Consider the following 17,702-nt stretch of genomic DNA (forward strand, 5'->3'; position numbering starts at 1 on the left):
AGAAACCTTGCAGGAGAGAAGAGGCTAAAAAGAAGTACTTGAAGTCATGAAAGGCAAGGACCTACATCCAAGATTACTCTATCCAGCAAAGCTATCATTTAGAATGGAAGGGCAGATAAAGTGCTTCCCAGATAAGGTCATGTAAAAGGAAATCATCACCAATCCCTTAATATATGAAATGTTAAAGGGACTTATCCAAGAAAAAGAAAATAAAAAATACAAACAGCAAAATGACAACAAACTCACAGCTATCAACAACCAAACCTAAAAAATCAAAAACAAACTAAGCAAACAACTAGAACAGGAACAGAATCACAAAAATGACAATCACATGGAGGGTTATCAGCGCGGGAAGGGGGAAGGGGGAGAATGAGGGGAAAGGTACAAGGAATAAGAAGCATAAATGGTAGGTACAAAATAGACAGGGAGAGGTTAAGAATAGTATGGGAAATGCAGAAGCCAAAGAATTTATGTGTATGAACCATGGACATGAACTAAGGGTGGGGAATGATAGTTGGAGGGGGGTACAGGGTAGAGGAGAATAAAGAGGAGGAAAAAAATGGGACAACTGTAATAGCATAATAAAAAATTATTTTTTAAAAAAGAATTTGGCAGTACTCCCAAATTCAACTTGTTCACTTCTTACAATTAACACTGAATTACATTCCCCCTCCCCCCCCCCCCCCCCCCCCCGTTTACTTCTAGCAAGTAGTTCTGGTCATGTTTTCTCTTCGGTAAGTTCTTTATTAAATTCCCTCCTTCTAAGACAATGCTCTTCCCCAGACCTCCTCTCCCTTAACATAAGGAATGGTAGCATAAACCTTCAAGAAATAGCTGTCAGGTGTACTGAAATGCTGGGTATTACAGAAAATAAAATTGCCCTTGCACTATGGTAAACTCTCCTCTCGAGGCAATTACATGGTCTCTAGAATGCTAAAGCATTTTATGTGTATATCATACTGAAAGCTGTTGTTAGAAGTTGCAAAGCATGCCCTGGGCATTGTGACTCAGGTTGGTTTGAGCATCATTCCATAATCCGAAAGGTTGCGGATTCAGTTCCTGGTCAGGGCACACGCCTGGGTTGCAGGTTCAGTCCCAAGTTGGGGCACGCATGAGAGGATATGAATGCACATTTTTCTCTCAAATCAATGTTTCTCTTCCTCTCTCTTTAAAATCATGTCCTCGGGTAAGGATTAAAAAAAAAAAGTTACAAAACAGGCAAGAGGCCCCTAGAAGCTGAAAAAGCAAGAAATAGAATTTTCCCCTTAAAGCCTCCAGAAGTAATGCAGCCCTGCCAACTGCAATGAAAACATTTCCTGTGCCCTTGATGATCTCCGACATCCGTCTAAAAATGCAACTTACCTCTGAGCTGAGACCACCCATCTGTTCACATCTCAGAAAACCAAGGTGAGCTGATACACACATGCAGCCTAAATTGAACATCACACACAAAGTTTGAAATACTGATTTTATTAGGAAAGCATTTGATAACTGTATTAATCACATAATCAATCACTTAATTTTAAAATAACGTGACCTGAAGATATCAATTAAAACGTGGATTTGTTTTCATTCATTCCACAAATACCTGAGCACCTGCAAGCCCCGCGCACTGGAGATACAAGCCAGGCAGGAGGCCCCTGCTCGCACAGAGCTCACATTCTGGCAGGGGGCAGGATGAGAGAAGTGTGTGTGTTTCATACAAATGCGTAAGACCGAAGTGACTGAGTGCTTGGTGCTTTACAAGAGTACACTGTAGGTGACTAACCCCGCCCAGGGAAGTCACTGAGACTGAAAGTTGAGTTTAAGAAGAAGAGCAGAACAGTCCAGGCAGAGGGAAAGCTGTAGATCCTGAGGTGGGAAGGACTTCGTCCGTTCAAGGAGCTAGATGTCTCGAAGGGGTGAAGCACCAAGGGTGCGAAGAGGAGTCAGGAGAGGAGACGGAAGGGGTGATGATCACGGAGGGCATTAGGGAGGGGTCTGGCAATTCTACAGAGAACGAGCGAAAGATTTAAGTAAAGCAGCAGCATGGCCCGAAGTGCATTTAGAATAGCCATCCTAATTCCAGAGTGATGGAGATCAGACCAGGCAAGACCGGAGGCAGGTAGACCACTTCTAATGCCTGTGGTCATGAAAGACAAAAATTCGAGTGATAGGAGGCAAAATCAATAGGACTTGGTGACTGAACCTGCAGTTCCTGTAGGACAATCGGGGCAGACCTACAGTGTACCTGGCAGATGTGCAGGTCTGACGGTCCGGGGAGAACCGTGTTAGGAACTGTCAGCACAGGAATCATCCCCACTGACATGGCAACTGAAGCCTTAGGAAGACATGAAATGGCCCAGGAAGGTTAAATCAAGCCATGAAAACCACATGCAGTTAAGACTAAGATGTGCCAGGAGCTGGGAGGAGGAGGAGTGGGGAGTTAGTGTTCAACAACGGAGTTTCAGTTTAGGATGACGGAAAGTTCTGCGGGTGCATGGTGGTGATGTTTGCAAACAAGGCGAATGCACTCAATGCCACAGAACTGCACACTTAAAAATGGTTAAGATGGTAAAGTTTAAGTCAGTACATTTCCCACAACTTAAAAAAAGAATGAGGAAATACTTTTGTGTCACTTGCATCTTTTAGAGTAAGAATGTGCTCATGAATTCCTAATGAAAAATGAGGACAAGTGGTGAAGAGGGCAGGGCTCAGCAGAGGGAGAGGGGTGGCGAAGGACACTGAAAAGAGTGGCCGCAGTGGTTGGTGGGAAACCTCGAGCAGTACAGCATGGAAGCTAGGAATAGTGTTTCTAGGAGGAAGTGTTCAACTGATTTGAATGCTGCAGAGAATTAAATCAGATAAAGCCAGAAGAACCGGTGGTTTTCAGCAATGGGGAGGTGGACGGTGACCCTGGAGTGAGCTGCTGGCAGTGGACGCCAGCAAGGGGAAGGATGTGGAGAGAATGGGTAGGAAATGGAGCCCCGAGTGCACACAGCAAGAAGTGCACTGTGGGAAGGAATGGGGTGACGGCTGGAGGGAAAGAATAGATGCTTTTAAAAAATAAGTGTGTTACAATATCAGGCATAATCAATAAGGCATCATTTCAGTGGAAATACAACTTCATTTAATAGCCTCGATAATACCTGGAATCTATAGTTTACAGAACTTCTCATACGACTGGTGACTTAGAAAGGATAACTGTAAATTATTCTCTTCATTTTAAGGGTGGTAAAGTGGAGTCATAGAAAAATCTACAAAAGTTTACAAGGGCTTGAGGTTCATGAAATAAATGTTTCACTGATTTTTTTTAAGGTAGAAAAATACAATGCACTGTGCTAAGAGAACAATTTTACTGTAACAGTCGAATATTGAAAAAGTCTCAAATTTTAATGCTACTAATGTATTAATTTTTGGTACATGTCCAATGGAAGATGCTTTATATTCCAGTTACATCCTAAAGATGCCAAAGTCAGTCTTCTGGATTGGCGCGTTGAGGGCTGCACTAATACTGAGACCCAGGACCAGTCTGGTGTCCACTGGATCAATAATCCCATCATCCCACAGCCTGACAAAAAAACAAAATATGAGTTATTAGGAATCCACCACCAAACTACCATTTATGCACTCCCTGCCCAGCAATGCTGAGGTTTTTCTTTAGGTAATGTATGGGTATACTGATTAGCTTCTGTGTGCTACAATCTTACAACTGAAACCATGTCCAAAGAGAGGAAAAAGGAAGAAAGAAAAATGAAATGACTTTCATCCCAGGCTCCCAAAGAACGTCAAATCAAGCTTACGGCCTTAGGAACAGTTTGCTACAAGAAAGCACAAAATAATCTCTGGTTTAAAAGTACTTTTACTTATTTCAGGAGAAACTTTCCTGTTCCTCTTCTGCCCACACAAATGTCCAAGTAAAGTTGATGTATTCCTGTTATTAATATGAAGAGCCATATGAACCCAGGTAATAGTCTCAAACCAAAGTCTCTACTAGAAAAACTATATCCCCCAAAACTCCCTCATCCCTTAAGAAACTATGAAAATTACTGAATTGACTTTAATACATTTTATTAATAAAATAATACTTTTATATGTAGTTATTTTTTGCTATAAGAAAAAAACAATAGTTTTAAACTGCTTTCAGAAGAAACTTTTAAGTAGAAATTTTTGTTTACTTTTCATTGACAACCTCAAATTTATAAAGAAAAATGAATGAGAAATATTGCTTTTTTAAAGGTCATTGGTAGATAACACTTTTGCTTTCTTTAAACAAACTGCCTTCAGTCTCTGGACACAGCATCAATTATTAAACCATACTGACATCGACAGACCATGAATCAAATCTCTGCTCATAAAACATTCATCAGAGGGACCCTGCAGTATCAACTGCCAATAAATAAAAGCCACTCATGTAATTTGTAACCAGGCTAATTGATTACACTCCCTTCTGAAGCCAAGAGGAGAGTAAAACAACAAGCGCGGTCGTGCGGGGGGGGGGAGGAGGCTGCTCCATGGTGGTCATTAACAAGACTGCTGAGAGCCCTTAATCCAATGCCTGAAAACTTTGATTATTAAAACCACCAAGCAGAATAAAACTGATGTGCTGCACACGTAACATGTAAGGATTAAGGAAAACAGAGGAGGTTACAGTAGCAAATGATGACAGCTCTCTCTGAAAAGACAGAGCGGGCACGTGAAAGCCTAAACAGACCACAGAATTTTACTGTCAAGAGATTTATTAAACCCAAAAAAGGTGCCATACACTGGCTTGAGAAATCCTTTCATCTTGGGGAAAAAGTTGCTGTCTCATGCCACCAAGTGTTTCAACAGAAGGGTTAAGCACCTACAAAGTAACAGAAAAACTTTACTGTCTTTCAATATTTATTTCCAAAGATAAGTCTATGTGGGCTTTTTGCTCTCCTACCTTGAATATAATCCACTAAAAATAATAATAATGAACACATGAAAATAATAAAGGATTGAATCTTTCTCAAAAGATGGCTGAGCCAGGACTGAAAAACAAATTAACGGCTCACACAAAATACGCTGGTTTTCAAAGTTTAATATTTCAATTGTCCTTGTGAATTTCAGTCAAAATCTTATGTTAAAAAAAGTGCAACTGTGCTTACAATATATATTTTCTCTTAAACCTTTAATATGGTTTTATATTTCTTCTTCGCTTCTATTGGCTACTATAAAAAGAACATGTTCATTTCTCAATTTAAAGACTATTTGTTTTTAATGAATCAATGACCCACTGCAACAAAATACTCCTGTAAAATTACTCATTAAAATAGATATTAACAAGGGAAACAGGCTTTTAAAAAAATCCCAAGTGGCATTATTTGAATTCTGAAAGTAGCTGTGCTCTGGGAAGTTGTCCAGTCTCTGAGCTCCCGGCGCTGGGAGCGGTGCCTGCCATAGACAAGACGCCCTCATGACCGACAGGGGTTCTAACTTTCTCTCCCCCCTCTCCAGGAAATGGCATAAATCACCGCATAATCTAATTTTAAAAGACACAAATAGTTCTTTTGTTTTTTCCCATGTGCCCAAGGGATGAAAGAAACCCAGGAAGCTTATTGTTCAGAACGCGAAACACTGAAGTGTGGATAAAAAGAGGCCAGAGGGCACACGCGCACGTCTCCGGCCAGGACAGGCGGTGATAACTACACAGTGTCGGCACATGGACCCTGGCCGTGACTGACCACCTTCTGAATGCACAAGCACGCTTGTTCGCAAATGTCAAAAAGTGTTCAAGCCATCTTGTGCTTAAAATGGGGTGAGACCAAAATAATCAAAGAGAAGGGGATGGCAGGAATTCACTAGTTTAAGCAAAAATCAGAACTAATTCCTGAAAGTTACACAGCCAGGATTATAGCTCGTAACTTCCTTGCCCCAGCGTGGCCCACCTGTGGCTGTAGGGTCCCCCCAGGTCCCAGACACCTCAAGGAGAAATGGGATAGAAGAAGAGGGGTGGAGGGTGGCCGAACCAGACCAGAAGTGATGGATCCACACCCCAGCCCAGGAGAAGGGGCAGGGTTGCAGCAGCAGGCATTCCCATTATAGAGACAACAGTGCAAAGTTAAGTGTGCCCAAACATTACTTTTCGGTTCTCCCAGAGGCTGCCCTGGCTGCCAACATGCTCCCAGCAAGAAGTTACTTGTTCTCCAGCTCCCACCTGGCACTGGAATAGTAAGGGTTTCCTTCCTCTTCAAACCTCTTAATGATGGGCTCTTTCAAAGCTGCTTCATCAGCACTGGAGAACTGAAAGAAAAGGGACCAGGAATGAGTCTGCGGCAGTGGGACACAGCCCCACACAAGAGCACCTCAAGAAAAAACCAGCAACAGATGTCATGAGCAACACTACAACCAACCTCTGTGCAGCGACGTGTAGGTCACAAGTGACGGTGTAATGTACATAATCTCACCTGAGACGTGACTATCACATTAGTGTGCCATTGCATCTCCCTTATCGGAGACAGCATCCTGGGCTGTTTAATGTAAGGTCAAAACCAAGGGTATCAGGTATTCTAGCACAGCACAACAATGCATGTGAATTATAGAGTATCAGAAAAGGGCTACATTACATTTTCTTTCAAAACAGTCAAAATTTCAAGCATTTTAAATTAACTTAAAGAGATAAATATCAACCACATCTTGAATAGCCTCTTCAATTTCCCAGATGGCTGAAAGATATTTTTCCCTAATTAAAACTTCAATGGCTTGCCCATCAGTATTGCCAGAAACAAGTGATAATTAATTCAGATGTAAAAATATTTATGCAAATTCTGAAACCCTAAAAAGTATTTTCAACTTAAAAAATATTCCACACTAAAAACAAATGACTTATTTCTAATAAATCCAACTTTCTTTTATGTATTTTCACAGTTTAATATCATTGATAGGTTAAGAACTCAGAAGGAGAACCACTAAAATCCTGTACTTTCATATATAAAAAGAAATGAATTCATTAATCTGTGTATCAAATAATGAAAGAACAACTATATGAGATCACCATGCTGGGCTCGAGTTTAAGACATGTCGCCAAAATGTCAGGTAGAATTTCCTACTCCCCCAACCCCCAGCACCCCGCCACACACACGCACGGCCACCAGCACACACGTAAAGCTTTCCTTTTGCCTGGACGCTGGTCAACGCTGAAGTGACTACGAAACCTCCGTTTTGGTCTCCAGAGTTCCTGCTCCTAAGAAAAGGCGACTGGGGGTGTGAGGCACAAGTGGGCTGCAATCAGGGAGGCAGGAACCACCCCTGGCTTTTCATTGCCCCACTCCACAAACGGGGTGGTCGACCAGACGTTCCCTAAATGGCAGGTCTGAGAGCCTGAGGAGAAGGGCCTCCTGCCTCCTGTGCCTTGTTGTAAAAACATGCACCTTGCAATTTCAGGGACATGCAGTTATTTTAAGGCTTGGTGCTCACACAAAACAGTTAAAGGCTGTAACTAGTAAAAATTAATGCAAAATTTCAGAAGACTCCCTAACAGAGATACAAACAAAGGAATTCATTTTCCAAGCAACCACATGGTGCTGTGCCTTCATCGAGCTTCCAGGGCCCCTTCCACGTTACTCCCGTTGTACTGTCACAGTGTAATGGGGTTCACCAATTCTCACAAGATGACTGAGCCCTCCCACTCAAGGTATACTGAACAACCACCTAACAGTGAAGTGGGGGAAAAAATTCTGCAGCTTTAGATCATAAAATCAAAGAAGTAAATCACATTTATTTAAAGCTCACTAACTGCAAATGACTAAGAATCAAACATCTTTATGCCTCAGGCACTCATAGGCTGTTGTTACTTGAAGTGTTTTCTTGGGATTCTGAAAAAATCTGTGTATTAGCACAAGAAGGTAACTCAAATGAAATGGGGCTAAAGAAAAAGAGAAAACATGTAAGTCTGAATTCCTGAAGCAACTCCTTCCAGGTCAGTGCCTTCTAAAAAGCCAGGCCCTGCACGCTGGACCCCTGGCCCGTGAACATGGAGGGAGTCTGCCTGCACTGCTCCCTGGCTTCAGGGTGCTCACTGGTGACAGCCAAACCTGGGGGCGGAGAAGAAATGGCATGTACCTGTTTCCCTTCCCGCGCTCTCTGATCTTTGGCTACGGTCGCCAGCACATTGGCTGCCTGCTCTCCTCCCATCACTGAGATACGAGCATTTGGCCACATGTAAAGAAATCTTGGGCTGTGAGGGGAAAAGAGAATGATCAAACTAATTCACTTTACAACACAGACATTTTCAGAAGCCCCTGTTTACCTTTTCAACTAGTGTTTCTTCATTCTAGCTGCACACTAAAAACATCTGGGAATTTAAAAAAAATAACCAATGCCTGGCACCCACCCTAGACTAATCACCACAGATGGGGCCTGAGGACACTTAGAAACTTTAAGTTCTCTAGGCGATTCAGAAGTTTGTTTGGATAACCGGGACTGTCCCGTTGCACGTACGTTTATTGGATATAAAAGTTCTCAAAACGGCCTCTCACCATCTGTGGTCACGTGGTGTTTTCCTGCCCGGATGTTGGTTACTGGTGCCTTCTCGCTTTATCTTTTAGTTTTACCAGGGGATTAAGTTTGTTAACCTTTCCAACTTAAAGGGCTTTCCTGATTCTTCTGTCTTACAATATGTTTGTTCTTTATTATGTCCCATTTTCTGATTCTTGTGTCCAAAATTCTGGCCTTTTTTGAATTTCTTGAGCTAGGTGCTTGGCTCACTGATCCGCAGCCTGACTTCTTTTCCTTGATGTGTATTTATGTCTCCACGCCTTTCTCTAAGCAAGACTTGAGCCACGTCACACCAGTTATGACACGTAGTATTTTTATTATCAGCCATTTCAAAATATTGCCTTAGTCCCATTGTGAATTTCTTCCCAGTAGTACCTTTAGCATTACATTTCATTTTGTTCCTCCAGATGATACAAATTATGGTGTAACTGCTCAAGATTTGTGAATGCCATTCTGTATTACAAATAAACCTGTTTATAATCACACAGGAAGTATGGTTTCTTTCAGAGAAAACCATGACAATCACCCACCTGTATGCTCTGCCACACATCCCGTAGTTCCCAGCCCCGTAGGACCCCCCGATGATGACAGTTATCTTAGGCACATTGGCACAGGCTACGGCAGTCACCATCTTGGCACCATCCTTGGCAATTCCTTCAGCTTCATAGTCCTTACCAACCATAAATCCTAAGAGAAAAGAACAGAAAGAGCGCCTCTGAGTGACGGCATTAATGTACGGAAGCCAATCCCACCAAGGCACTGGAAGGACATCTTGTCAGAGTATATTTTACTACAGGCCTCTCCTCCTAACAAAATGCTTATATGTGAGATATGCCCCCCAAAAAGTGTGCTTTAAGAGATAAAATAACATTTTCTCTAATTGTTTTTAAAATTTTCTTAAAGCGGTTCATCTGGATGCACACAGAGATCTTCAGATAAAATAAGGATGCAATTTAGCTTCAAGAAATTATCTCAAAACTGTAGTTAGGGGAGGAGAGAATGCAACACGGCAAGCCGAGGAAAACGTACTGCAGCAAGCTGAACTGTGAGGGCTTCAGTCTTCACTGACCTGGTTCAAAAACACAGTGTTCCTTCTGAAGCGCTGCTTAAACTTTGATGAAGTAAAGATTAATGTTTCATAGAGATGCTAAGAGTCCCTGTCAATCGCAAGGTAAAAAAACTTTTCATCCTTCTCCAAGCCCTCCCATCTCCATTGGAACTGGTCTGTAGCTGCACTGGGCCTTCCAGGCCTTGGGCTCCTGCCTTTTCACCTGATACGCACCAAGTCAGGCTCCCCGTGTCTCCCTCTCCACCCTCGGCCTCACAAGCTACTCGACTGTCACTGTTCTTGCTGTGCACATCTCCAGCATCGGGTCGCCCAATCTTTGGGTCCTACCAGTCTTTGCGGAGCACCTGTAGTATGGATACAAAGCCAGTGACAGGCCAACCCTCATCTCACCAGGCACCATCTGCTTCCTCCAGCTACCCGCTCTGAGCTGGGCCCTCAGAATAGCTCAGTATCCCAGTACCTACCTTATCTTGACTCCCCGTACTATTCCCACAACAGCTATCTCAAATACAGACTCTCTTCAAGTGCTCTCCACCCCCACTTGCCAGCCCACTGTCCTTCTAGACCCTTGGCTTTCTCCAATCTTTCTCTCTCCCACCTTAAAAAACAACATAATCATACTCTATTTCTTCCGCTACTCTCACCTTTGTGGAAGAAATCAGAGTTACTCACAGGCTGTTCCTGAGCCTTCTTCTCCCTTCATGGTTTTCTTACCTATTCCTGTAACTTGAAATGCCATTTCCATATTCTGACGGTACCTACATTTTCACCTCCAGCTAACATACCTCTTCTGTGCTCAAGATTTTTCAAATGCCTACTATATATCTACAAATGGAGGAAACACAGGTCCTTCCAAGGCAAAGCTATAAAACCAAACTCAACCTCTGCCCCCAACCCAGGCAAAAACAAACAAACAAACCCCAACAACAACAACAAAACAAAAATATAGGAATCTTCCGAGCACACAGTTTAACTTATCGGTGGTTAATGAGTCAGGAATCATTATTAGAAACAAGGCCCCTGCACTAGTGAAGCTTCAGAATATTTTTTATCTGCCCTTTTTATGAGGTCTGCCACACAGGACCCTCTCAGGCTTCCGTCTGGATGTAACTCCTCCCCAAACCCATCCAAACTAGTATCTTAAAGCTAAGATGAAGATGGGTGAGCACCAGTAGTACCTAAAGCCCTGCTGACTGTCAAGAGCCAAACTCCTTCTCTGAAGGTTTGCCTGAACTCAACAAGTAATTGAGAGCCTCTCCTTCCTTTGAACCTGAGATAACCATGGACTACTTAGAAGACGGGAGGAAAAGTTGTTTTTGGCTAACCTACATACCTGAGTGTCTTCTATAAGTCACAGACCATGCAACATAAAAAAAAGCATAAAAAGAAGAATCATGGAATTTTGGGAAATAAAAACTCTAGAACGACAAGAGACATTGAAAATCATTTTATCCACCATGTGAAGATCATTTATGGAACAAGAAATCCAGAGAACTGTCATTGATCATACCACTCTTTGGAGTCAAAACCCAAGCCCCGAGGACGTACTGCACGGCACAGGGAGTACAGTCAATAGTATCACAATAAGTACGCATGATGGCAGAGGGTCACTAAACTTGGTGTGGTGATCACTTCTTAAGATATACCGGACAGCGCAACTCGAGAATAAATGCAGCCAAGCTGAACACACTATTTCCTTACCGGTAATGTTTTGAAGGAATAGCAGAGGGATATTCTTTTGGCAGCATAACTGGATGAAGTGAGCCCCCTATAAGCAAAAAGATGAAAATCTTTTCAAAGGGGGGCTAACAAATCTGTAATCACCATGCATTCTACAAATGCCACACTTGGGTCAAAGAAAAGAAAGACCCTCTGCTTGGCTTGTCTGACCGTACTGTGACAGTAACAGTAACAGTCACAGCAACAGCAACCCTGCGCGTGCACTCACTGTCAACAGGACTCGGGACTGTGGCTTATCCTGCACTTGTTCTGCAGCCACCTGGGTGCTCAAGGGCACACGGCTGTAGGACAACTGCTGTGTCAGGGATGACGTCAATCAAGTGATTGACAACCAAGCATCAAGTGAAACAAAGAACAGAAAAAAGGATGCTTGTCAATGAGAATATCTGAGCCTCACTGTAAGCTAATTCTCTAGTTATCCACCTTAAAAAAGATAAAATATAAACCCTTCAGGGAAATCTATGATGACAATTACATTTTGATTATCATCTGAATCTTCCATGCACCAAGATTATAGTAATATACATTTTCCTTACCAATTTACCCCAATTAAATGGGATTTTAGATGAGTGCTAGAGACCTTCTAACCTTGAGCTTAGGAAATTGTTTAATGACACAAAATAAATGACTATTCCTTTCCCTATCTTCTAAAGATTATGTGACTAAGGACACTTTTATAAACCCTTTCCTTTATTTTTTACTTTCTATTCACAGATCCCTTTAACTCTGCTGGAAATGCCTTGGCAATTACAAAATCTCAAAGCAATTGCTCAACCTCAAACACAATCATGAGGAAATCACACACCTTTGGGGCTTACTTCTGTCAGGTAGGATAGATAGCACACCAAGGCAGGGAGCAGGGGGGAGGGACACTGTCTCACCCACTAACTCAGCAGTCCTGAGCCTGGCCCGATGAGGTTGCCAGGTGTTCCATTACCACACGAAACACCATGCTAACATAGGAGGAGGGAAGCCCTTGAAATTCTATGTATCATTTCCACTATCGGGGAAAGAAAGCCTTGAAACTGTGCTTTCATCCCGAGGCCTGAAATGCAGGAGAGGGTCAAGGGCCCAAAGGAAAAAGCCCATAAAACAACACGGTTAACTGCCTACCTCTGGTCACTATCTATTTTACAAGGGAAGTCCCTAGTGCTTACAGAAAGAGCCCATAAATAACTCTGGGTAACTGCCCCAACTTCAATTAACTGCCTCCTCTCATGGATCTGACAACAAGATGAACACATGGAGACTGGAGCAAGACAAGGGTTCAGGCTAACAGACCCCCACACAGACCTACGTTTGGGTAGTCACATCCCCCCAGGGACGGCTGGCACCACCTTTATCCGTCAATCAGTATGTAACTTCTTCACCCCATCCCAACAACTGTGTAAGTCCTCAGGACAAAGGACTCTCTCTGGGCTCTCTGGCCACACGCTCCCTTTGGCCACCCTTACTTCCGCCACCCTTCCCCTGCTTTGCTTATGCCTTTCACCCCGCCCTCACCTTAGTTAGGCTGCTGTCTTCCATGAGAGCAGATCACCAATACACCCTGCTTGCACACTAACACCTTGCTAATCTGTAACTTTTCTACTGCGTTGGCAAGAAGAACGGAGTTTCTGGGAGTTTCTTCTGTAACGCTTCTACAGATAAAATGCCAGACTGAGGCCAAACATAACTCCTCCCGTGTAGGTTCTTGCCAAGCCACCAAATAAAACTACGTAGTTTGTCGGCCTCAGCCCGATAGTTCCTGTACTGAAATATATGTATTATATATTCATTAAAAGTCATTAGTTCAGGAATATTTAATATTTTAGGAAACACTACACATACTATTAAATGAAAACAAGCAATACCTCTACATACAGGAAGTCCTCACTTAACTTCGTCATAGCTTCTGCAACGTTAAATGAAGTGACGCATAAAACCAACTGTACCACAGGCTAACTGACCCCACGGCATCTCATCAACGTTCTCATAAAATTACGTTTTTCAAGGACCTGCCGTGTGCGGCAACACCTATTTTATTTTTAAAAAGGGGGATAGAGGTATGTGGCTTGTTTTGAGCTAAGGACAACTTTAGCTTTGGGCCTAAGAGAAGCTCCTGCCCCTCCCTTTAACTTCTTAGAAGAACCTGAACTAGGGCCTTGCCTCAGCCATCCAGCGGAACAATTTCTATTCCCTAAACATCTGCCCTTGTTATGACCCTGCAGGGACCCTTAGAAGGCCCCATGGAACACCTCCTCATCCCTAGCTCAGCATGTTTTCTACACCTAGACCCCCCCCTTTCTAGCTCTGAGCTATTCCGGCATGTGGGGCCTTTGATTCTCTCATGCATGCCGGGTTTCCATACATACGTTAAATTTAGTTATTCTCTCTTGTTAAAAAAGGGGTGCATAGAAGAAACTAAGGAACCACAATAAAATGTTATTCAAGGTTATTTCTGGTATAAGTGTAGGTGATTTTTATTTTCCTTAGTTTTACTTTTGCATTTGTCTTACAATTACAATGAGAGGAACCATAAGGAACAGCAGAATACAGAAACTGATTTCACTGCTAAAACATTCCACCAAAGACAAATTCTTCCTCAGTTAGGGTCTGAAAGTGTGTAACTGCCTGCTACCTCCATTCACTGACCTTGTTATTTCCTCTATCATCTGAAGTAGGAAAATAAGGCTAGGCATTTTTTTGCTTAAAAAAAAAGTTTCTGAAATAAGTACATTAATTGCATTTATTCAAGTTTAGGTAAATCTGAGACAATGATATATGAAATCAAATACTAAGCCAAAAGACATTCATGAATTTGCTCTTTTAAAGCCAGAGCTTCAGTAACAAGGCCCACTACCTTCCCATTTCCAACGAGTAAAAATAGTATCGAGTTATAGAACAGAACAAACAGATCATGTCTCAGAACCACCTGAAACTATCTTTGAATTCCTCACACACATTAAGCACTGTGAGAGTGAAACCCTTTCAGGACAAGTATTCCTATGTCTTAGAACATATACAAGTCATCCACAGAGCTGTAATTCAAGTATCTTACAAGAACTTTCCTAAAAGATGTTTTTGAACTTTTAATATTGCTCAAGATAGCTCTTCATGTTCATGTAAGCCTGCACAAAAACCGCTTCAAACACTAAGATGCGCGCACACACACATGCTCACGTGCACGCATGCGCATACACGCTCATGTGCACGCACAGCGTTCTTTTTGCTGAGGTGTCTGGTTAAATATTTTAAGCTTTTATGCAACAAATTTTCATGCATTACTTGACCCTGAAAGTTCATTATGTTTAAAACAGAAAATTCTGAAACATGTTTAACAGTACTTGCCTTTTTTGCAGATTCAGAAAAGAGAACTCCATTATTTCCAATGATACCAATTGGGTACCCAAATATTCTAGCAAATCCTCAAAAGAAAATGGAAATAAAGATTTATGTATTTCAGAGGGCTTTTAATTCACAACAAACAGACTTTCAACATTCTTTAATTTCAAAATCAAAGTTTAAAATGTAGAAGACTTTGTGTTACAAATCAGCTAATGCCATATTTTAGTTCTAAGGTGCTAAGTCTGGGTTTTTTGCTTTCTTGAAAGGGGCGTGTCTGGTGTAGTCACCCACTTGTCTGACTGGTTGGTTTGGTTAGATCATTGGGTTGGTGTGCTACCCATTCATTCATGTAACATGTGTGTGAGTGCTCACCGCGTACCACACCTGAAGGACATTCTGAAACAGAACGAATCAAAGACACAGAGTCCTTTCCAGGTCAATGGTCAAAGCTGCTGGCCTGTTTCAAGTCTCTAATTTACCCAAAAATGCCTGTGGTAATGATAGGCCCTTAAAATAAAGGGGATACACTCAGCAAAGGCAATTTAAAAACAAAAACAAAAACAGGAACACTGACAAGGCTGGTGGTAACCAAGTTTATAGTGAGAAATCCAGTTAAGCGTAGAAGAAAAGTGAATCACTCCACTCTTATTTTCCTCTTTGCATTTTTTTCTCCTCTCTGTAAGTTTCGTTTGTATCTCATCATCACTTCTACTAGCACAGCAAATACCCACTCTACACACACACACACACACACACAAGAAGTAAAGGAGAAGAAAAAGCGGGGGGAAACACTATTTTGTGAGGCAGACACTTTAGATTGTTTCAGGAGGTTACTTATTTTGTGAACCTGGAGAACTTGACTAGAGAGACCTTCCCAAGAGTAATTTTCAACAAGCTTACTAACAACTGTATGTAGATATCAAATATTCGGAACCCAAGAGTCAACAAGTTGTGCTGGCCGAAGTGGGTCGAAGACAGCATGCTACCAGGTTCCCAGAGCCTGGCTCGGTCTTCCAGCTCGAGCCGGGCAGGCTGCGGCTAAGACACCCAGGGTGCGATGTCTGACACAAAGCAGGTGCTCAAAAAATTAATAGACAAGAGCAAGTGTAAACCTATTAATAAACAGACATTGAATTTTTTTAAATTTATTTTTGTTCTTTACTCTGACCTTGTCTTGATTTATTTATTTTAATTATGCTTATTTAATGTGATAAAAACGAAACACGATTTGAGGGTCACCTGGATTTCCCTGGGTCTTTCAGGCCAAAATGCTGCATACCCTCAGGCGCCCCTGCCTCTGAGAGAGTCAATGCAGAGAGGGTGAGCTTTCTAAAAGGCCTCGCCATCCAGTTTGAGTCCTGCCCCACCCACACAAAGAGCTGGGTTCCCCACACATCTCTCAACTGTGAAGGGCTACCCCTGAAGATATACCGCCCTCTTTGCTATTGAGACTTTTAACACATCCGTAGCCCTGACTGGGATCTCCAGGCACCAGGCCTGCTGAGTAGGCATATGCCCCACTGTAAGAGGGACACCCATGGGGTGAGGGCCTTCACTACTTTCTTATGGGCCAAACAGGAAAGCAAAATATCCAACAAACTACTAGGGCCAACATATGGCAAGTGTGGAGGCAGGAGGAAACCCTTACGAGCTGCCAGGGCCACCTGATGCTTAGGAAAATCTGTTTTCTCTCCTCACCCCTTCCCCACTCTGGTCCTCACCCTCTCAAGTTCCCTCCTAATCTCTCTCTCAGCCTCTCATGCTCCTCCACACCCTCTAATTCCTCTCCTCTCCTTCTCATTCCCCTTCCCTTTCCCCAGCCCTATTGGATTCCAGTACAGTCAAGAGGGGACGGAGGAAACCGGATATATCCCTAGTATTGTAGGGCAAAGGAGCCACCAGTCTTGTAGCAAGTACAGGGCAAATACACAAAAACAGATGGCGAGGACAAGCCATCCGTCTTTGAGAAAGCAGCAGAAACAGCTCTGACTTGTTTTAAAAAGCCCCACAGCGAGGGTCACATCCTGGACTACTCAGTGACAAATCCTGCCTATGTGTCAAACAAAAGCTCTTAATCACTTGAACACCTAAATACAAAACATAAATCCCACTCGCAGCGTGAACCCTTGTCCCGCTCATCGATCAGACCAGCAGAAAGTGTGGTGACTTATCCTTTAGCCTCAATGTATATTTATAATTTGGATTTTTGCAGCAAGTTGTTTTTTCTACTCTGAAATGTTGTCTTCAGGCTGTTGCATTTTTGAGCTTTTATATAACCAAATAAAATTATCACATTTGTTTTGCTATTTGTCCAAGATAGATTATTATGAGTCTAGCATCTATGTTCCAAATACTTTTTTCCGAAGGCCTACAAACTGAACACTTCAGATGAATGAATTAAACTTTATAAATATCCTTGTTTTGTTTTTTCAGATTTGGTATTCTGTCCTGTATTCTCGATCTAGTGTTTGCATAAATCAACATAAGACCTATACAGAGGCCTTGAGGAAAGTTGAAACATCATACAGAACTTCCCAGTTGAATTAGAGACTAAATCATAAAAAAGACAGTGCTGAAATTTTCAAAATAATTACAGTTATCCAGAGAAATAAAAAGAACTACAAGTATTCCTGCTATTGGCTTGGCCGAAAGTTCATTTGATTTTTCTGTAAGATGGCTCTAGTAACACTTAGTGGTCTTTAACTTCTTTCAAAACAACTTTGTTAGACTATTGTGACAGCTGTCAAATTAGCGTGCATTTTAAAAAAATTATCAAAATTGGTGAATTTTTGTGTAGCCATTTTAATATTGAAGATGGAAGAATATATGCAACATTTTTCAAATATCATGCTTTATTATTTCAAAAAAAGTAAAAATGCAACTGAAATGCAAAAAAAAAGATTTGTGCAGTGTACAGAGAAGGTGCTGTGACTGATCAAATGCATCAAAAATGGTTTGCAAAGTTTCGTGCTGGAGATGTCTTGCTGGACAATGCTCCATGGTCAGGTGGACCAGTTGAACTTGATTGCGATCAAATCGAGACATTAATTGAGAACAATCAATGTTA

The 17,702-nt window shown here is 42.1% G+C and overlaps 1 protein-coding gene across 2 annotated transcripts in view; it reads right to left on the reverse strand.

Annotated features, from left to right (window-relative positions):
* Nucleotides 1-1,453: 1,453 nt before the first annotated feature.
* Nucleotides 1,454-17,702, reverse strand: part of MCCC2 (methylcrotonyl-CoA carboxylase subunit 2) — a 54,624-nt gene continuing 38,375 nt past the window's right edge. Inside the window, exons 12-17 of one of the 2 annotated variants that reach the window (XM_024578642.4) lie at nt 14,639-14,715; nt 11,270-11,336; nt 9,030-9,186; nt 8,065-8,179; nt 6,161-6,246; nt 1,454-3,550 (exon numbers count right to left, since the gene is read on the reverse strand). In XM_024578642.4, coding sequence (XP_024434410.1) covers nt 3,433-3,550; nt 6,161-6,246; nt 8,065-8,179; nt 9,030-9,186; nt 11,270-11,336; nt 14,639-14,715 — 620 coding nt within the window. In that variant the 3' untranslated portion in view covers nt 1,454-3,432. The remainder of the gene's footprint in view (nt 3,551-6,160; nt 6,247-8,064; nt 8,180-9,029; nt 9,187-11,269; nt 11,337-14,638; nt 14,716-17,702) is intronic. The other variant, XM_024578643.4, reaches the window with a different exon arrangement.

Source organism: Desmodus rotundus, chromosome 1, assembly GCF_022682495.2.
Source record: "Desmodus rotundus isolate HL8 chromosome 1, HLdesRot8A.1, whole genome shotgun sequence".
NCBI lineage: Eukaryota > Metazoa > Chordata > Mammalia > Chiroptera > Phyllostomidae > Desmodus > Desmodus rotundus.